The sequence below is a fragment of the Agelaius phoeniceus genome, chromosome 28 (genome assembly GCF_051311805.1).
Source record: "Agelaius phoeniceus isolate bAgePho1 chromosome 28, bAgePho1.hap1, whole genome shotgun sequence".
Lineage (NCBI taxonomy): Eukaryota > Metazoa > Chordata > Aves > Passeriformes > Icteridae > Agelaius > Agelaius phoeniceus.
This window is the reverse complement of record NC_135292.1, coordinates 3,339,371-3,360,347: the sequence shown is the minus strand read 5'-3', so window position 1 is coordinate 3,360,347 and position 20,977 is coordinate 3,339,371. Positions and strand designations below refer to the sequence as shown.

The following is a 20,977-nucleotide window of genomic DNA, read 5'->3' as shown; positions in this document are numbered from 1 at the left end:
TAAAATTATAAACAAAGAAATAATAATTGAAATTAAATAAATTATAATAAAAATAAAATATAAAAATCTCAACTCTTCTTTCCAATGATTCAACTCCAACAATGATTCAACTCAAACCAACAATAACTATTACTATAATATTACCAATGCATATAAATAAACAAATTATATATCAAGAAATACCTGTTGAAAATTTTAACTCGATGACTAATGTACTTTAGATAAAAAATATGTAAAGAAATTAACATGTAATCTAACACCTCTTAGTTAAACAATTCATATTACAAATATACTAAACACAAAACCAAACACCACTATAATTTCTCAGACATTTCAACCAAACAATTAAACTTTAATAACATCCTTAAGTACTCTTGAAAAATTAAAATTATTTTTAAAACATTAATTGTGTGCAGGTGGTTTTATTTTGATATTGGTTTTTGGATTGTTTGGGTTAGATGATTTAAAAAATGGGATTTTTATAGGAATTGAATCAGCTGAGAAGGTGGCACTCTGCAAACAGAACTGACTGAAAATGAACGGGACAGAAATCAGTAACTCTGAAAGTTTTATTTGCTATCAAATACATCCCACACACCCAGCCCCACACAATCCCCATCCCACTGCTCCAAATTGAGATCCCACTTCTCCCAATCTCCTTCCAACTCCATCTCAACTTGACAGTTGTGGAATGGAGTGAGTTTGGCATGGGATTGAGTTTTTTGAGGAAGGAACAAGCAATCTGAGGTGGAATTGAGCCCTTTTTGGGTTAAACTTCAGTTATTTTCAGTGGAATTAGAGTGGTTTTGAGGTGACTGTTCCATCCCAATGGACTTTTGGAGGACAGAGAGATGGAGAAGAGAAAAAAATTCAGGTCAAACCAAAGGAGAAGCAGCCAGGAGTGTCCCCAACATGGATCACAGGGAATGTGAGTGACCAGGGCTGTGCCCAAAGTGCCTCCTCCAGTGGGGGATGGAGCTGCAGCAGCGCACGAAGCTCTTCCCGCACTCGGGGCACTCGCAGGGCTTCCCTTACCGGTGCCTCCGTTGGTGTTTGGTCAAGTTAGAGCTGCAGGAGAAGCTCTTCCCACACTGGGGACACTCGTAGGGCCTCTCCCCTGTGTGGATGCGCCGGTGGGTGACGAGGGTGCAGTTGTGCCTGAATCCCTTCCCACAGTCGGGGCATTGGAATGGCCTCTCATCTGTGTGAATCCAATAGTGCTGGAGGAGCCTGGAGCTGGTCAGAAACCTCTTCCTGCATTTATCACACTCGTAGGGCCTCTCCCCAGTGTGGATGCGCCGATGGGTGATGAGGGCGAAGTTACGCTTGAATCCCTTCCCACAGTCTGGGCATTGGAAGGGCCTCTCCTCTGTGTGACTCTGATAGTGCAGGAGAAGATCAGAGATGGTCTGAAACCTCTTCCCACACTTGGAGCACTCATAGGGCCTCTCCCCCGTGTGGGTCCTCTGGTGCCTGATCAGGCTGGAGCTGCAGCTGAAGCTCTTCCCACACTCCCCACACTCGTAGGGCCGTTCCCCAGTGTGGATCCTCTGGTGCCTGATCAGCTCGGAGTTCCACCTGAAGCTCTTCCCACACTCCACGCACGTGTGGGGCTTCTCCCCATCATGGAGCTGCTCATGGAGCACCAGCTCTGAGCTCTGGCTCCATCTCCGGCCGCCTTCCCGGCCCAGGCTGCCTCTTTCCCCCTCACATCCCCGCCATCTGCGTTTGCAGCCCCTCCTCGTGCGGCAGCTCCGGGCCTTTTCCTCCCCGTTGGCTTCCTGCGCCGTGGAGCCGCTCAAAACGGCCTCTGCCACCAGGTTCTGCCGCGGGCATTTGTCCTCCCTGCTCTCCATGCTCAGCTCCTGCCCTGGGCGAGGAAGGACAAGGACAGCATGGGATTTGCCTCCGTGCCACAGGCAAGGGCAACGAGATCCCCCCAGGCCGTCTTTGGGGACGCACTGCCCCCTCTTGGCTCTCCCCATTTCGGGATGCCGGGGCTCTTTGGGCTCCCGGGCTCCCTTCTCCCCTCATTCTCTGCTCTGCGCTGCAGCGGCTCCAAGGAGTCCCCCCTGCCCCTCTCCAGGCTCTTGAGGCTCCCGCCAATGGCGGCGCTCCCCCCTCTCTGGCCTCCCCACTTTGGCCTCCTGGGGCACACAGGGCTCTGCTCCTCCAGGCTGCCTCTGCCCGCAGCCGCCACCGCCACCCCCCGATGTCCCCCCGAGGGGCCTTTTCCGCTCAGCCTTGGACTTCTTCATTCTCCAAACATCCCCCCAAAAACCCAACCCAGGGACCCCTGGAATATCCAGGCCGGACTCCCCCTCCCCACTTACCTGCGCCATGAGGGAGGCGATGATCCCACAGGTGGGGGCTGTGAATTCAGGCAAGGCTGGAACGCATGGTTCCCCCAGCTCACCCTTGATCCGCCTTTGTCCCTCCTCTTCCTCTTCCTCCCACTCCTCCTCTGTCTTATCTCCCCCTCCTTCTTCTCCTCCATCCTTCCTCCCTCTCCTCCTCCCCCCTAACCCCGCCTCCTTCACTGCTCTTTCTCCTCCAGCTCCTCCTCTTCCATCCCCCCTCCTCCTCCTCCCCTGTCTTATCCCCACCTCCTGCTCCTCTTCCATCCCGCCCCTTCCATCCCTCCCCCTCCTTCTCCCCCCTTACCCCGCCTCCTCCTCCCCCTCCATCCCTGCCCTTCCCTCCCTCCTCCTCCTCCCCCAGCAGCAGCCACACCCTCGGTGCCCCGTTCCCGCAGCCCTCGCAGCCCGCGGCAGCAGCGGCCATGGAGCCGGGCCAGGTCGGCATGGGCAGCGCGGGGCTCTCGGCTGCTCCCAGCCGCTGCGGGCGGGGGGAACCCGGGCCAAAGGAGAGGCAAACTGGGCAAACTGGGGGCTGCACATCCAAACTGGGCCTTGCTGGGGACCCTGCCTGGCCCCTGCCAGCCCTTGGGGCTCCTCTCGGCACATCCGCCAGGGGGGAACGCACACAGGCCTGGGGGATCCCAGCAGTGGCAGCACTGCCAGGGACTGGGCTGCACTGGGACGGACTGGGAGCGACTGGGGCTGTACTGGCTTTGTACTGACATCATACTGGGATCATACTGCCGTATCAGGGCAGACTGTGATTGCACCTAGGGACACTGGGATCATACTGGGAGTGAGTAGGAGCCTGTGGGGGGCACTTGAGACCATGTTAGGGACAAATGGGATTTACTGGGATGAACTGGGATGGTGCTGAGTATTACTGGGAGTAGCTGTGAACAACTGGGGACATGCTAGGAGCAACTGGGAGGAACTGGAACTGAATGGGTGCATGCTGGGGGTGATTGGAAACTGCTGGGCTTATACTGGGGTGAACTGGGATCATGCTGGAGCTGACTGGGATCATTCTGGCAGTGAGTGCCACTCCACTGAGGCTGACTGGGAGTGCTTGGGAGCAAATGGGATCATACTGGAAGGAACTGCAAAGACGCTGGAGGGAACTGGGCTACACTGGGACATACTGGGAGTGACTGGAACAAAAGTGAGGGTGAAAGAGAGCAACTGGAACCATGTGGAGCACAACTGGTTCATACTGGCAGGGACTGGGAGCACACTGGGGCCATATTTGGATCATACGGGGAGGGACTGGACTAATACTGGGAGGATCTGAGAGGGACTGGGAGCACACCCTGCACATCATCCCCCAGACTGGGCCTGACTGGGAGCAACTGGGAGCACGCTGGCAGCAAATGGCATCATACTGGGACTGACTGGGCTGATCTAGGAAGCAACTGGAACCATGCTGGGACCATACTGGGAGAGACTGGAAGCAACTGGGATTATACTGGGACCACACTGGGAGGGCTGGCATGTGACTGGGATCAAACTGGAGCTTACTGAAACATACTGGGAGTGTCTCTAACCATACTGGGGGCACTGGAACCACACTGGGAACAGCTGGGACCATGCTGGGAGCAACTGGGACGATGCTGGGGGAAACTGAATCTACCCTGGAGGCAACTGGGCACGACTGGGACCCTGCTGGGAGGGACTGGGACTATTCTTGGGGCAACTGGGATCATCATGGGAGGAACTGGGAACAGCTGGAATTATGCTGGGAGCAACTGGGATCACACTGGGATCCCAGTGAGAGCAGCTGAGTCCATGCTGGGTTACACTGGGATCTCACTGAGAGCGACTGGAATCACACTGGGATTGACTGGGAGTGGCTGGTTTTGTGGATTTTGGGGGTTTGGATTTTGGGGGATTTTCTTGGCATTTTGAGGGGGAGTTTTTCTGGGGGTGGTTGGGGGTTTATTGAAATTTCTTGAGTCTCTTTTTGAATTTTGGGGGTTTTACTGGGATTTTGTTGGGATTTTTTGGGATTCTCAGAAATTCCTGGGGTTTTATTGGGATTTTTAGGAGATTTTGGGGCATTTTATTGGAATTGTGGTGGCATTCAGGGGGATTCATTGGGGATTTGGGGATTTTTGGTGGGATTTGGGGGTTTTGGGTGTTGCCAGGATTTCTTTGGATCTTGGGGAAGATTTTTTGTGATTTTTTCTGATTTTGGGGACATCTTTGAGGGATTTGCCGCGTTTAATTTGGATTTTTGGGGTTTTTGGGATTCCAAAGGATTTTGTGGGCTTTTATTTGGATTCTAGAGTGTTCTAATGGGATTTTGAGAGGTTTAATTGGGATTTTGTGGGTTTTATTGGGGCTTTCACGGCTTTTAAGGAGATTTTGGTGCCTCTCAGCCCTTCCCCACACCCAGGGACTGCCCCAAAGCCCCCCTAAAATTCCACTAAAACCCCACAAAATCCCCAAAAATTACAAGATAAACCTCAAAAACCCCAGAGAATCTCCAAACATCCCAGTGGAACTCAGCAAAATTTAAAAAACTCCCCAATTTTTCAATAAATCCTTCCCCAAAAAACCTACACAACCCCAACAAAACACCAAAAATCCAAAACACCCCAAATCAACAAAATCCCCCAAAATCACATTGCCATCACAAAACCCCAATAATTCCCCCCGAACTCCCAAGAAAATCTCCCAAAAAAGCCACCCCCAAATCCCCAAAAACCCTCTCAAAATCCCCAAAATCCCCACAAACCCCCCTAGCCTCAGTGGGGCCGTCCTGGATCAGGGGGCACCGGCCGGTGGAAAGGAGCCACTTCAGGGGGCCCTGGGAGCTTTTTGGGGAGGGGGCACCATGGGAGACCCCCCAAAAACGGGGGAGGGGGAACCCCTGCAGTGCCCCCTCCCCCCGAAACCCCCAGACCCCGGTTCAGGGTGGGCCTGGGACCCCCCGGGACCCCCAAATCTCCCCCAGGACCCCTCCAGGAACCCCAAACTCCCCAGAGTCCCCCAGTGTTGGCCCAGAACCTCTCTGGACCCCCAAACCCTCCCCAGGACCCCAAAAACCTCCCCAGGACCCTCAAACCCCCCAGTTCTCCCCAAAATTCACCCCAGACCCACCTGAGACGCCCCCAAATCCATCAGACTGCCCCAAATCCCCCTCGGACCCCTCAATCCCCCCAAACCTCATGAAATCGCCTCAGACTCCTCGAAGTTCCCCAGACCCACCTCAGAACCGCCCAGATCCACTCACAACCGCCCAGTTCCTCTCGCAATCCCCCAAAATCCCCCCAGACTCTCCCAATTCCCCTCAGTTCCCCCTAAACCCACCTGAGAACGCTCCAGACGCTCTCAAGCTCCCCCCAAAGCTCCCTAAAGCCCCCTCAGACCCACCAAAGCCCCCTCAGACCCCCTCATTCCCCCCAAACCCACCGCACAACCTCGTGTTTCCCGTCGATGCCCCTAAAAATCCCCAATTTCCCCTCAGACCCGCCCCAAACCCCCCCAGTTTGCCCCCGGCCCCACCTCAGCTCCGCTCTCCCTCACAATCTCGCGCCTCCACCGCGTGTGCGGGCTCCCAGCAATGGCGGCGCGCCCCGCCCCGAACCAACCAATCAGCGCGCTGCACATCCCTGAACTAACCAATCACGGCGCGGCTTCCCTCAGCAAGGCCCGCCTCCCCTGCGCCGTCCCAGCCAATCAGAGGCGAGCCGGAAGCGGCGCCCCCTTCCCCGCCGCCGCCGGGACCCCCCGGGCTCGGGACAGGAGCGGGAGGGGCCTGAGAGGGGATCGGGGGGGGGCGGGGGAGGGTCCGGGGGGTCTGGGGGGGCTTTGGGGAGGGGTCCGGGGGTTTGGGGGGTCTGGGGAGGGGTCCTGGGGCACTGTGGGGGGACCTGGGGGGTGCGGATGGGTCCTAAGAGGGGTCTCGGGAGGGGTCGCGAGATATGAGACACTCATGCCACAGTGTAAGCTGTAAGCGAAAGGAATTTTAAGAGCTGTTTTGGTTATTTCAGAGAAAGTTTAAAAGGGAGAAGCTGCTGTGTGATGTTATGATCGATTTTTGGTGCCAGAGTCCAAGGAGTTTAGGGCTGGAAATCCCAGCCCCACTGGATCCAAATGAGGAAATCACCTGGCCCTGTCCTACCAAGGTGTCACGTTGGTGAAATTAAAAGGCAAAACACGGTCCATAAGACAGAAAGGAAAGTGGTACTGCCTCAAGAAAACCTCTTAAGCAAGTCTGGCTGCACTTTTTATTCAAGAGAAAAGCAAAGTTCAGGAGAAAATGAAAAGTGTTTTGCATGGCTGATCAAAGACATCTGGAAGATTTAGAAGAAAGCCCAGCAAGCTGCTGCAATTGATAAAAAAAGATTAGTGCAGAGCAATTTTCTTGGAGATAGCCAGGAAAGAGCAGAATAGCAGAGAGCAGAGAAAGGGATCCACCCTGAGGTGTCTTGTCCATATCCATGACTGACTCCAACAAATCCAAGAATATCCTGAGCTGGAAGGGACTCACAGGGATCATGAGTCTGACTCATGGCCCTGCGCAGGACATCCCACCACAGGTCTGAGAGCCTTGTCCAAACATTCCTTGAATTCACAGGGGCTGGGACCATTCCCTGGGGAGTCTGTTCCAGTGTCCAGCACCCTCTGGTCCAAATCTGATGAAAACTGCACCAGGACAGAGTCCAAACCCAAAGACTAAGGAAAGTCAGGAGACCCCTTGGTCTGAATGCACCGAATGTCCCAGCACCAGACCCATGGTTGAGAATGGGCAGTCATCAATGCAAGATTAACTAATTGTGGGAGTCAGAAGTAAGTTGTAGTGATATAAATTGAGGTTTTTGGCCTCACTGAAAGGTGCAATGGCCACAAGCTTTCAACGGAGGACTCACAGGAAGAAATGTTAGATTTCCTAAAAGGCCAGTTGAGGTTTTGGAGGATGGAGCCCACCAAGACCTCCAGAAGTAGGAGAGGGGCTGAAAGGATGAAGTCAGCAGGGACAGAAATGGGAGAAAAGCCACACTTGCCAAGGAAATTCCAGAAGCAGTGATGGCAACAGCAGCACTGGCTCCAGCTTCCTCAGCTTCTTCTTTAAGGTGGGAAAGGAGGAAAAGGGGGGGAAGATGTTCTTAGAAGGGAAGGCTTGGCACTGATGGGGCTGTGGACTCCTCACCTGAAACTCCCTGAAACTGTGACACTGGCTCAAACCACGGCATTTTTTAAAAGCTAATTTTCTTGAGAGCAAAATTTTGAGTCTTGAAAGTGATCTCAGGCTTCACACCTTATCTGAGAAAAGTTTTTAAACAAACACTGAAGTTCTCAGTGACATGACTCCAAGAACAGAGATACAAGGGTAGGCATTGAGAACTCCTTGATTCCCCTGGATCATAATGCATCTTAGGATCAGCTTAATAAAGGAGGAATGGATTTAGGTGCTGTCTCAAGTCCAACATTCATTAATATTTGTGGGTGTGGATGTTGTGGCTGCCCCATCCCTGGAAATGTTCCATGCCAGGCTGGATGGGCTTGGAGCAATCTGGGATGGTGGAAGGTGTCCTGTGGCAGGGGGTGGGACTGGATGAGCTTTAAGATCCTTTCCAGCCTGAACCATTTGGGGATTCTGTGATTCCATGAACACGTCCACACCCAGCCTTACTCCAAACGTGTCAAGCAGGGACGGGGGGTTGGCAGTCCCCAGACAACAGTGGGCAGGAGGAGAAGAAGCTGGCACGGATTAACTGAGCTGCTCTCCACAGAAAGAGCAGCAAGGGGGATTCTCAGCCAGGACCAGCCACAGAGGGACCCGGGCTCCTCCCTGGATGTGAGGGGGAATGCAAACAAGAGGCGTCACACATTCCTCTGTGCATCCCTCACCTGCAGCTGGCCTGAGGAGGTGGCCAGCTCACGGCCAAAGGGAAGGGTGTGTTTGTGCAGCATCCCGGCTTCCATGTGGGCCAAAGCGGAGCCAAACTCCCGTTTGATTAATGAGCCCTTGGATCCAGCTCCCTGCCTCCCTCCGCGTGCAAGGAGCACGATCCCAGCAGCACGCACTGCTGGCCTTCAACGGCTGGCTGCGGCAGCTCCTGATAGCGCTGTTTATTCAGCTTCCCCAAGGAAACAGTGTGGATTTTATTAAATGATCCCATCAGTGTTTCTCCATGCTGTCAGTGCAGACTCCAAAGGATGATTCCTGTTGGCTCGTAGGTCTTTGTCCGCGCACCGAGAGCGGCAGCCAAGGACAAAGCGTTGCGGGACGGGGCGGTGGGAGCCCTGCTGCTCCGGCTGCGCGGCCCTGCCGGGCTCTGAGCCCCCCGTGCCACATGCCAGGCCACAAAGGGGACAGCTGGTCCGCCAAGGACAGTGACACGAGGCACAGGGACACCTGGGACTGCCCTTGGTGCTGTCACACTCCCGCATGGATGGCTTCAAGGGAGAGAGGCACAGCCCATGGAGACCCAGCCACAGGCAAGTTCTTTATGCTATTTGAAGTGGCACGGATCCTTTTATCCCAGAAAAACGGCACCTGTTTGTCACCTGCTGGTTCTTAGCCCTAAGAATTACATTGATACTGCCAGGCCAGTTTTCTGCCTATTTTTGCCATTTTTCCACCCCATCATTCCCTGATTTTATTCCCCAAACCAATTTTGCCTGTTTTCTATGCACGCTGGTTTTCACCTCAGGAGTGAAGCAAATAATCCACTCAGTGAAGAAAACACAGCTATGAAGTGGAGGACTGTCCCCTTTGGGACACAAAAGCCACAGCCACCCACACTTGGACAAAGAAAGCTGTGGCAAGGCCAGGAGTGACTGTGCAGTCAGTATGGATAGAGCCAGGAGTACATTCCCCAGGGAATCCTTCACATGGGCTTGGAGAGGTGTCCAAAATGCAAAGCCCATGCTTTTCAGAGTACTCCCCTGTGTTGCTCTGAGTTTGTGCTGAGGTTGTGGGAATGAGCCAATCCTGGGATGTATCTTCCCATACTGAAAAAAAGCCAAGGTTTTTGCTGGCAGGCACCACCTTTGTGTGTGTGTATGTGTCCAAGGGCTTTGCTCTCAAAGCTCACCCTGAAGATCCACCAGATGCCTTGGTCACTTGCTCTCTCTGCCAAATGAGCAGAGGGCTCATGCTCTGGGTGAGGGGGGTCACAAAAACACATCCAGCAACTCCATGGCCCTGTGAGCTGCTGAAAAATCCGACCAGAAGCTCTGGAGCTGCTTTTCATGCACATGGCATGGCTGAGTGAGCCTGCTCCTCACCCTCCTGTTTAAACACAACCTCTGCCCTCAGCTGCAGTGAGAGTGTTTCACCCTGTGCGAGGCTCCCAGGGAAGATCTTCCTCTTTGGGAAACTGCAGGTGGAGTGGATGTTTTGAAGAGGCTCAAACCTCCTCTCTCTCACCCATGGAAGGTCACTGTGATCACTGTAAAACAGAGCTTTCAAGTGTTTGGAGCCTAGCCTGTGACTTCCCCACTGTTTTTGTCAGCACCTGCACACCCCAAATGTTTCTATGCCTAAAACAGCACTACTGAGAGCTCCGAGTGATGCTGTAGAGAGGATCTGGGGGGAGCCTGTGCAGGATAGCAAAAGTGCAGCTCAGTTTCTGGCATATTTTGGGTTAAAAATCATCACATGCTGCAAGCAAAAGTCAGAATTGAACCAAACAAAAATGCATTTATCATCCACAAGTCTAAGATCCTGCAGAATCAAGAAGCTTTCCTTGCCCAGCTTTGGAAAGATCACTTCTCTGGCCTAAACCCTTCTTATGCTTCTTGTTTCTTCTTTATTTCCTAATTTTTTTTTTTTTAATTCTTCTTAGGTCTTCAGTTTATTAAGCCATCGTCTAGCCATCCATTGCACTGCAACAAACCTTGGACCAAGCTCCAGGAGCTTGTGGCAATGGCCAGAGCAGCTCTCCAGGGACTGGCTCACAAGGGCTGGGGCAGGGTGACAGTGTGTCCCCTTGCAGAGGACAGGCACCAGCACACAGCTGCTCTCCTTCCCTCCGTGCTGGCCACTCAGTGGGTGAAGTGTTTCTTCTTCTGGCTGCAGAGAATGAGGCTCCAAAATCTGGCAGCAGTAACAAGGAAATGGAACAGCCTTGCCTTTCTTCAGGGTGAGGGCTGCTGTGTCTGGATTTCAGCAGCTCTCAAAAGACCACCAAGCCAGCCCATTTCCTGCCACTCCAGTGGGAAAGGGTGGCATGAAAGCCCAAGCCTCAGGTGTCCGCATGGACATGCCTAAGCAGAGACAAATCACAGAATCCCAGAATGGTTTGGGTGGGAAGGGACACTAAAGATCATTCATTCCACCGCCTTCCACTATCCTATTGCTCCAAGCTCCTTCCAGTCTGGCCTTGGACACTCCCAGGGATCCGGGGGCAGCCACAGCTTCTCTGGGCAGCCTCTTCCAAGAGCTGCATCCAAAAAAGTCACAGAGGCGCCTGCATGCACTTTGCAGGTGAATCCCTCACTGGGGCAAGGAGATGAGCTCAAGCTCTGAGTCTTGCAGGGAAATGTTTCCCCTAAGCCAGCATAAAGACTGACTATGTTACTACAGGCTAGAGAAACCCCTGAAATAGTGACAGACAGCTGAAGGGAAGAATATATTGGGAAGGGAATCATCCGGCCGGCTGGGAAACGCAGGGCTCTGAAAGGGGATGGGGCGGCACAGGAAGAACATTCCTTTCTCACTCCAAGCGCCTGCAGCCGCTCGGGAAGCATCGGCCGGGGCCGCCCGCTCGCAGCCCGGGGCCGGCAGCGCTGCTCCTGCCGCGGGCAGATGCTGCTCTGGGCGGCCGCAGGCTCATCCCGGACCAGCAGCATGGATGGAGAGCGATGAGGTGCCCGGCAAGAGGCAGCCTGAGCCCCAGATGCTGCGGGGGGCTGGCGATCGCCGCCTGTGCCGGGTGCGGGCGGCCGCGGGCGGCGGGGTCACCCTGCCCTGTGGCCACCGCTGGGCTGCGCGCATGGAGAAAGAGGGAGAGGGCAGCGCGGGGCTGCAGGGCTGTGCTTTGCAATTCCGCGCCGTGCTCGCTTCTCTCTGCCCTCGGAAGATGGGGGAACTGCAGTTGCTTCGTGCTTTCAGCTCAAACGGGGCTTTACAGCCCCTTCCCCACCTTGCCGAGGGGCACAGAGGAGTGGATCAGCCTCAGAGCAGGGCTCCTTTCCAGCACCCTGCTGCTCATCTCCTTGTCTCTGCATCTGCTTGGCCACACTGTTTCATTCATTTGTCTGTTCTTCCCCAAATTTCTGAATTATTGTCAAAACCAGGGCTTGTGGATACATGGAAGTGAAGAATGAAACCCCTCTCCTGCATCTCAGGCTGACAAAGCCATACTTGGGATGTCAAGGCCAACCCAAATGACCAGATGAGAGTAGGAACTGCTGAGGCAGCCCCTGGCTCCCCCTTAAGCAGCAAAACCCCCTACACTGTGTCATGGTTTGACACTGGCACAATGCCAGTGCCCCCATGAGAATACCCTCTCCCTGGTTTCTGCTGTGAGATGGGACCAGGAATAAGCACAGCAGGCTCCCACTTAGGAAAAAAAAATTATTAACTAAACTACAAGGGAAAAGAAAAAAAGAAAAAAAAAAAAGAAACACACAAGGAAAATGAAAACTTCACAAATACATCTCCTCCTCCTCCCCACCAAATTCCCAACACAACACATCCCCCAAATCATCGACTCTCAGTCTGGCACCACCATGCAGAATACTCAATCCTCAGTTCATCAAGAGGAGAAGGAGTCCTTCTTGTGCCAATGGGGACCTCTTCCTTTCATGTCCAGCGCTCTCACCACTGAACATGGACCAGAGCTGCTTCTAGGGTTGTCTTTTTAAGGATGCTTTGTCCCGATCCAAAAAGGGCACAGTCTCTCCTTTGGGACACCTGTCCCCCCCATATTTCACCCCCTGGGGCCGAGGGGCACCAACACTGAACCCTCTTGGTCCTGAGGCATTGCCTCCCCCTGGATGCAGTCTCTGTGTCACAAGGAACATGGTTCTGTCCATGGCTGTACAAAAAGAGTCCAGCAAAAGCCACTCCATCATCTCTTCCCACTAAGATTCTTCTCTATTCTTCCAACATCTCTCACTTGCCCAGACCTCTCTCACACTTGCCCATTTCCTTCTTCATCTTCCACTCTATCTTCTAGGAAAGGTCAATGTTCTGTAAAGTTCTCATTCTCCAAAAAGGGGTTAAAAGCTCCTACAAGCGGCCGGCTGCACCCCCCCTTCTTCTCCGTCCCAGCCGTGCTGCCGGCACAGGCCCATGTTTATCAAGGTTCAAGGTCACAGTCCCAGGCACCGGCTCTCTCTCTCTCTCTCTCTCTGTCTCCCGGGGGGCTGCCCGATGGCTCCCGGTGTCTCTCTCTCTCTCTTCCACCCTTCCAGCCCCGGGCTCAGGCCTACCTCTCCCGGCCACATGGCTTTTCCCCTCCGCCCGCCCAGCCAGCAGCTGGGCCGGGGCAGAGACCCGAACTCTTTCCCCACGGAAACCCAAGAGAACTTCCCCCATGAGTGCTCTGCTTTTAACCCCTGTGTTCTCAGAGATGTGTCCAATGCCCAGGAGGCCACATTAGGTGCCAATATTAAAATCAGAACATCCATTTGCCTAACCACAGCATCCCAGAAAACATATTTCCTGTCAAACCACCACACACGGGGAGGAAAGTTGAAGTGGAGGAAAGTTTAGTGGTTTAGAGTTCAAGATCTAGAAAATATCAAAGTAGTTCCAATGGTAAACAAGAAGTCTAGGATGCAGTGCTGGAGGTTTGTGTGTCATAACACGATTGGCTAAGGAAGCTTACAGCTTACACTGTGGCATGATGTGGGAACACAGGAAATTCCTCTGGCTGCCCTGGAGGACTCGAGCCCCTGCCCAGGGCATTCAGAGACCCTGGCACAGAGCCCAAGACCCCTGTGCCTTTGATTTAGCCCTTGGAAAAATCAATTACCAACCTTGTAGGAAGAATGACAAGCTGCCAAAGTTCCAGTAGAATGATAGTGAATTTATCCCAGGGTAAAAATAGATTGTTGGGGTTTTTAGAATGGGGCTTCAGGGGGCAAGATGGAGGAATCTGGGCTTGTCCAGCCTTTCTCCTTCTTTTTCTTCTTCTTCTTCTTGGCCTCCATCTTCTGCTGTGATGGTGGCACTTTTAGATTGGTTTAGAGTAGAAGCTCACTGTCTAGGTGATAGGTATTGGAAAGTAATTGTAAATATTGTACAGGGAGTTTTTAGGATAAAAAGATAACGCTGCCCTGGGGCAGGAGAAAGAATTTTATAGATAAGATCCAAGAAACAACCTTGAGAGCCAGAAATGAAGAGCTCTGACTCCTTCTTTGAGCGCCAGGCTGGGAAAAGAGACTTTGGAACTTATCTCGGGCTCACTCTGACCAGCCAGAGACCCCGAGAGCATGAGTCCGTAAGACAAAATACTGAAGGATTGGCTCCAAAACATAAATATCCTTGTTGGTCGTGTCTTCTTGACCAAGAAATCCTTCAAAGCTCTTGTAACTAAAAGTCTTGCAGCCCTGTGAGCCATGCGGTGCAGATGGGAGCCAAATTCACCCTTCCTGTCTATGTAGAAGAGAAGAAAAAGCAATGGCATCATCTGAGAAACTCAGAGGTCCGCTCTCTAGCTCCTTCCAAACTCCTTCAAACCGCCCAAAGTGCGATTTAGCTACAAATAGGTGTCAAGGACTCTTAGTGCTGGCTCTTGGACTCCAGAGCAGCTGCTTTAGAATCTTTCACAGAACCCTGTGTAGTTCTGTAGTGCCAGAAATGGATCATTTGAAGAAACTTTCCCAACTGACTTGCATGGAGCTTTGTTTGAAGGGTATTTGAGGAGAAAGGCTCCCGGCAGAGCTCTGGGCTTTGGCCTAGCTGTGTCCCCTGCTGATTGTCAAGTGTGCCATCAGCTGCAGGGCTTTCTGGGCTAAAACTATCATCAAGTCACTGGGACTTGCTCTTTTTGGCCTCTAAAAGCTGGACCCACTTTCGGGGCAAATTTGGAGACCTCATCTCTGGGAGGATGGAGCAGCTAGGATTTTCCCAGTTGCTGGCAATGGTTCTCCAGGCCCTGGGTGTAAAACGGGGCTGCCCAGCAAGTGCGGATCTGCAAGATGAGAAACAATTGTCTTGGTTTGAAAAGAGAGGTGTCTGCTAAGGAAGGCAGAAGCCTTCTGTGAAATGGAAAATGTCAATCCCCTCCCTTCAAATGATTCTCATTTAGAAATTCAAATGCTCTCGAGCAAAGGTATGGGGATAGGACTGAGCCCGCAGAGCCGGGCAGCATTTGCTGATGCTCTGAGCCCTTCCTAAAGATCCTGTGCGGGCTGTCTCAGACACCTGGGGCCAGGGATTCCTTCCAAGCTGGGCCACTTTGGCTGGGCCGGGGGCGGCCCCGGGGCAGAAGGCAGTGTATGCAAGGGCCCTGGGTGGCACGCTGCAGCCCGGTCACCGTGCCATGGAACGGAAGCCGGTGTCCAAGGCCCCTTTGTGACACGTGGGAAATAGAAGCTTGCCCGGCTGCTGGCAACACGCAACGGGGCACAACGGGACAGAGCGGTGCCGTGAGGAGCCCCCGCACAGCGCACTCGCTCCCGTCTGACCCGGAGCTTCTCCGCGGGGCTGTTCCTGCAGCTGAGCTCGAGGCCAGAGCACAGCACTCGCTGACCCGTGGCCTTCCTGAGGCTTCTATTCTGCAGCTGCCCTCAAGGGCAGAGCGTGGGACTTGGTGCCCCGGAGCTTTCCCAAGGCATCTCTCCTGCAAGGAGCTCCAGGCACAGCCATGGAGCAGAGACCCCCGAGAGTGCCCAAGCTGGCCTGGGTGGAGGAGGAGGAGGAGGAGGAAGAAGAAGGCCCTGGAGCTGCTCCAGCACAGGAGACAGAAGAGGTGGTGCCGTTCCATCCACCGCAGGAGGGTGAGTGGCAGAGCTGGGCTGCAGGGCTGGAGCCAGCTGCCAATTGGCACCATGCCATGCCATGCCATGCCATGCCATGCCATGCCATGCCATGCCATGCCATCCCCTGGGGAAATGCCCATGGACAGGAAGGAAGAGGGGCCGGGCAGACACCCCGCAGTGGCCGTGCTCCATCCCCTGGGGCATCCCGGGGCTCTCCCTGCCTGGGCAGCGCAGGGCTGGGCTCTGTTCTCCGGCCTCTCCCGCAGCCCCTCAGCTCTGGCTGCGCTCGCTCTTTGCCAGATGCAGCCCTGGAGCGCACACAAGAGCAGGAATCCAGCCGTGGCCGCTTCCGCAGAACAGCGCAGGTACCTGCAGCCACCCCCACCTGGGCTGGGCCTGCTGTCCCTGCTCAGCCCAGCACCGTGTGTGCAGCACTCCATGCAACATCCCCGGCCTCTTGCCCTTCTCCTACAGCTCCTCTGCGACTTTATCCGGAGCATTGGGCAGGAAGAGACCAGCACCATGGGCACTGGGCTCAGAGCTCACTCAGAGCTCCTCAGTCATGAGACCAGTGCCGCCCTGCTGGATTTGCTCCTGGAGAAGGCTGTTGCCAGGCCAGAACAAGTGAGCAGCCTGGGGCCAGGCTTCAATTCCCCCATGAGTCCCGTGGCTTCCCCAGCCACGCCTGCTGGTCCCTGGGAGCCTTTGAGGCCATGGCAGTGCGCTGGCAAGGGAAGCACTTCTCTGGGGACCCTGGGGACATCGCTCCCTCTGGCAGCTTTCCAAGTCTCCCTGTGCCTTCTCCAGGTGCCCGCCATGGTGAGGTCCATTCACCGATGGCTCCTGGCCAATGATTCTGCCCAGCACCGGCTGGACAAGGCCCTGCTGAATCTCACCAGAGCACACCCGGGTGAGGCAGTGGTGACGCTCCTGCGTGCGGCCCCGTCCTGTGACAGGTATGGGGCCCACCTGCCCAGAGGGCTCAGGCCTCCCCAGCCCATCACCCTGTACTGCCTGGCCCAGGTGTCTGAGCAACAGAGAGTTCCAGGGCCCTCTGGCTGCTGCCTTTCCCAGCCCTGGCACGTCAGCCCCCGAGCCTGCTGCCATGCTCCCTTGCCGCCCCTCAGGGGCCTGTCCCCACAGGGCTGGGCTGCCTGGCTGCTGCTGGCCAGGCCCAGTGGGCAGAGGAAGAGCCGGCGGTCAGCCCGGGCCCCTAGGGATGCCCAGGCCACCGTGCTGTGTCTGAGACACCCCTGAGACAGAGCTCTAACCCCGCAGAGCTGCCATCTCCATGTGGAAGACCATCATGTGCTCGTCCAGGACTGCGGAGCCAGTGCTGCTGATCCTCCTGGATGTGCTGGGCAGCTGGCCAGAGCGCAGCACGTGCACCTCCGATGGGGACAAAACGGGTGTCTTTGGCCTGGCTGTGAGTTTCTGCAAGTGGCCTTTGCTGGCCCCATGGCTGCCTCTCCAGCAGCTCTCCATCCTCCTTCCCCCACTGCATCTCCCTGCCTCAGGCACTGGCCTCAAACCTGGCCCAGGGGCAGCCTCAGGCCCACCAGGCCCCGTGCTCCCCCTGCCAAGGTCTCTGCGGGCCTCTCCCTGCCCTGCTCGGGCCCTGCCCCAGGGACACCTGGGCACTGAGCACTGTCTCGAGGGCCTTTGTCCCTTGCAGGCAACTGTGGTGATGTGGAAGATGCTCCAGGAGCCCCATGTGCCACGTGTAGTGACGTCGTATTTCCCCCAGCTATTTGTGCATCTGCTCTTCCAAGTGTTCTTCAGCACAGAAGAGATGCCAGAGGAGGTCGATGCCTTCTGGAAGAAATGCCTGCAAGAGCACGGCCTTGCCACCAGCCCCAACAGGTGCTCCATGCCAGTCCTCCTGTCCCTGCCACGTGGCCTGCCAAGGAGCCAGTGCTGCCAGGGTGACCTGGCCTTTGCTGTGCACACAGGTTTGCAGTGCAGAGCCTGAAGTCCCTGCTCTGCCGAAAGCAGTACAAGGAGGTGGTGGTGTCAGTGGAACGCAAGCGTGGCTGGGACACGCTGCTCTGTGCTGACACCCGCCACTATGCCGTGGGTCTGCTGGCCAGGTGAGACTCCCCTTCTCCCCATTGCTCCCGGCATTTGTGCCCTGTGCCCGGGCTGTCCCACACAGTCCCTGTGGCCCTGGGTCACAGGGCCTTGTCACCGAGGGTCGGCCAAGCAGAATGGAAAAGGCTGGGAGGGGAGAGAGCACAGGAGGAGACACCTCCTAAAGGGCCCAGGTCCCCTTGCAGGATGGTAGTGAAAGACCAGCAGGCTCTGCGAGCCTGTCCTTGGAGAGATTTGCTCAGGTTCCTGGTCCCTTTTTCGCCCTCCTAGGGAGATGCGCCATGCTTGTCTTGGGTTGGCTTCCAGTATTTCACTCCACCTCCTTGGGCTGCTCAGCACACAGGAGCCACACTGGGATCTGCCCGCCCTGGCATTCCTTGTGGAGGTGAGCCGGGTGTGCAGCGCTGCCTGGCTGAGCTGCCTCCCAGCTCTCTGCCCTCTGGGAGCTGCAGCCACCTGGGACACTGCCCGTGCCCTGTACTGCTGCTGCTGCTGCTGCTGCTGCTGCTGCCTGGGCCCAGCCCTGTGCGGCTCCGGGCTCCTGCCGGCCGGCTCCCCCATCACTGGCCTGTGCCTTTCAGGTCCTCCAGTGCCTGGATGCCAGTGAATGTGGTGCCAGTGTTGTGAAGGTCTCTTCAAGGTACCTGCAGAGCGAGTGCAGGGAGAGGCGTCGCCTGGCGCTCAGGGCCCTGCTGGAGCTCATTGATGATCCCTCAATGGTGAGAAGGGGGCGGTGGCTGAAGCTGCGCTGGGAACGCAGTCACTTGGCCTGGCCTGGGCTTGGGGCACTGGGGCAGCTGCTCCCAGCTCTCCTGCCTCCCGCTTCAGCTGCCCGCGTGCTTCGGGACAGGCCTTTGGCCTCTGGGCCCTGCGGCAGCAGGATGGCCTTTCACAGACTTGTGTTCCGCACAGGCCCAAAGAATGTGGAGCCTGACCCAAAGCCTCATGGACCTACTGTGCGACAGTGATGCAGAGATAGCTGGCATGACCCTCATCACACTCAGCTTTCTATTCCTGCACAAATCACATATTATGATGTCAACCCCCATTGCCCTGCAGCTGGCTGAGGCGCTCCTGCCACTCTTTGACCACGTAAGGCTCTGTGCCCCCACCCACAGCCGCTGGCTGCTACCTGGAAACTGTGTGCCCTGTGCATTTCCAGCCCTGTGCCCAGGGGGGCCTGCAGGAGCCAATGCTGAGGTAGTTTTTCTTTTTTTTTTTCCTACAGGATAATAGCCAGGTCCAGCTGCTCTCCATCAAACTCTTCCAAGACATGATGGAGTATTTGGAAGAGAGCGAAAACCCTTTCGAAAGCCCTGTGCAACAGAGCTTGCTTGCACACTTCTTCCACTGCCATGATGAGAATCAGCGTGTGGCAGAGGTGAGGACTCGTGGGCTGCTTTCCCCCTGGCAGGGGGCTCGGCTGCCTCCTGCCCTGCGCCTGCTGGATCGCAGCCTCCTCCAGGCCATGGCACGGGGATGCGGGTGCCGTGCCCTGGGCTGTGGGGCCATCTCCGCATCCCTGCTGCTCTCCAGGCTTCTCGGGAAGCGCTGCTTTGTGCGCTCAAGTTGATGAAGAGGAGGGATCTCAAGAAGCTGGTGAAGGAGCAGAAACTGTGCAAGTTCAGCGAGTGCCTGGTAAGGAGGGCCTGCAAGGCCCAGCCTCAGGCTGGAGAAGGCTCCTGAGGGCGGCGCTCAGTGTGCGGGCCGGGCAGCTGTGCCCCTGCCCGCTGCTGCAGCCAGAGGCCGCGCGGGCTCCTCTCCAGGCTCCCGAGGGCCCGAGCCGGGTGCCCGTGGAGCCCCGGCCCGGCGGGGCTGCGGGGCGGCACCGCGGCTCCCCGGGCAGCAGCCGGCCCGCTGCCCCCTCCCCTCGGGAGCCCTTGGCCGGCGGCTGCTGGCCGCGCCTCAGGGCTGTGCGGGCAGGGGAGGCCGGGGCTGGGCGCAGGCAGCGCCCGGCCCAGGGGCTGAGCCCGCGCCAAGCCTTCCCTCCTGCCGCTCTCTGCAGCTGGCAGAGGACAGGAGCCGAGCGGCCGAGCACCTGCGCCGGGCCCTGCGCTACCTGCAGAGCCCACAGGAGCCCCTGCGAGAGGCGGCCATCAGCTTCATGGGTGAGCCACGAGCCCGCGCCCCCTCCCCGGCCCGGCCCGCCGCAGCTCGGCCCCGGCCCCGCCTGCTGCCCCGGCAGCGCCAGCCGGGCCCGGCGCCGTGGAGCCCCGCCTGGGCTGGGCATTGCTGCTGCCGCCCTCTGGCAGCCGTGCCCTGGGGCGGCAGCGTGCGCCAAGGGCCGGGCTGAGCCCTGCCGGGCCAGCAGCCCGTGTGGCCACAGCGCCGGCAGCGCCGCTGGCAGGGAGCTGTGCCGCTGCCGCCGTGACAGGCTCTGTGTTCACAGGCATGGCCGGGCGGCGCCTGAGGGGGCAGCAGCGAGAGCTGCAGCTGATCTGCACTGGTGAGTGAGGGCAGCGGGCTGGCAGCGGGGGCTGCCGGGGGGGAGCTGCAAGCCCTGCCCCGGCTGCGGAGGGCTCTGCTCCCGTGGCCAGAGCACACTGAGCTTTCAGGGCCACGGGGGCCATTGGTGGCCCGCAGCTTCGGCCTGATCGCCTTGCTCCCTGCTCCCTCCTGGCCATGGCAAGAGCCGCCTGGCATGGCCCTTGCTGGGGGCTCTCCTCGGCTCCCCGCACATCCGGCTCTGACCCTGGCTCTGTTGCTCTCTCTTGCAGCCCTTGAAGAAAAAACAAATGACATCAGCCTCGCCGTCGGAAGCCTGGCAATTCAAACCCTCTGCATCCTCAAGTCAGGAGAGCGGGCTCCCATCTCCAGCTTCCAGTGGCTCCGAAATCACCTGCGCAGGGCATGGAAGGCATGGCCTCGTGTGTCACGGCTCGGCTGCCTGCCCTGCTGCAGCTCTGTGCAGAGCTGATCCCAGAAGCTCTTTTTGCTGGGGCCACATAAATCACGAGGAATTTTCTTTTACTACAAGAACGTTCTTTTTTTTTTTTTCCTTTACATGTAAATATAGACTGTGTTCTAATACACAGACTGCCAGGATCTTTCTTTTGCTGCCCAGGGTGCGCAGGGCCTAGGGGAAGAGGGGATAAAGGGTGCTTGTGCTCAGCCAGCTGCCCAGGCGTGCAGTGGGCAAGGGGAAATGGCCAGAAGGCCCTTGGCCTTTGGTGGTTCTGCTGAAGCCTTTGTGCTGCCCACAGAGCGGCTGGGCAGGGCCCGGAGCTGCGGGGATCCCTGCCAGAGCGCTGCCTGGAGATGGCCACAAGCCCTGTGCCAGGCAGGAAGCGCCATCCGTGCCCTCCTGCCCGTCTGCTGCTGGCTGCCTTGCTGAGGGCTCCCAGGTGCCTCTGCCTGGGGCTGCTCTGGAGCTGCTGTGGGGCTGCGGCGCTGCTGCCGGGCAGCTTGGCCGCGCTGGGGCAGGGCCTGAGGGGCTGGGGCGCTGGCAAGCCCTGAGCAATGGGGCTGTCAGAGGCCACAAGCAGCCCCCTGGCAGCCGCCTTCTTCCTGCCAGAGCTGACTTGCCAGGCGGATCCTGGGCACTCTGGAACTAACAGCATCAGTGTTATTAGAGGATGAAATTGATCAAAGATGTCTAAAGTCCCACCATTTCAGAGGTGTTTGAGGGGGAATTTAGG

At 56.5% G+C, this 20,977-nt stretch overlaps 1 protein-coding gene across 1 annotated transcript in view; it reads right to left on the bottom strand.

The window, feature by feature from the left end:
- Nucleotides 1-453: 453 nt before the first annotated feature.
- The window catches only part of LOC143696053 (uncharacterized), a 1,205,294-nt gene continuing 1,184,770 nt past the window's right edge, over nt 454-20,977 (bottom strand). Inside the window, 1 exon segment of the mRNA XM_077191259.1 lies at nt 454-1,595. Within this exon segment, the coding sequence (XP_077047374.1) occupies nt 1,032-1,595 (564 nt within the window). The 3' untranslated portion in view covers nt 454-1,031.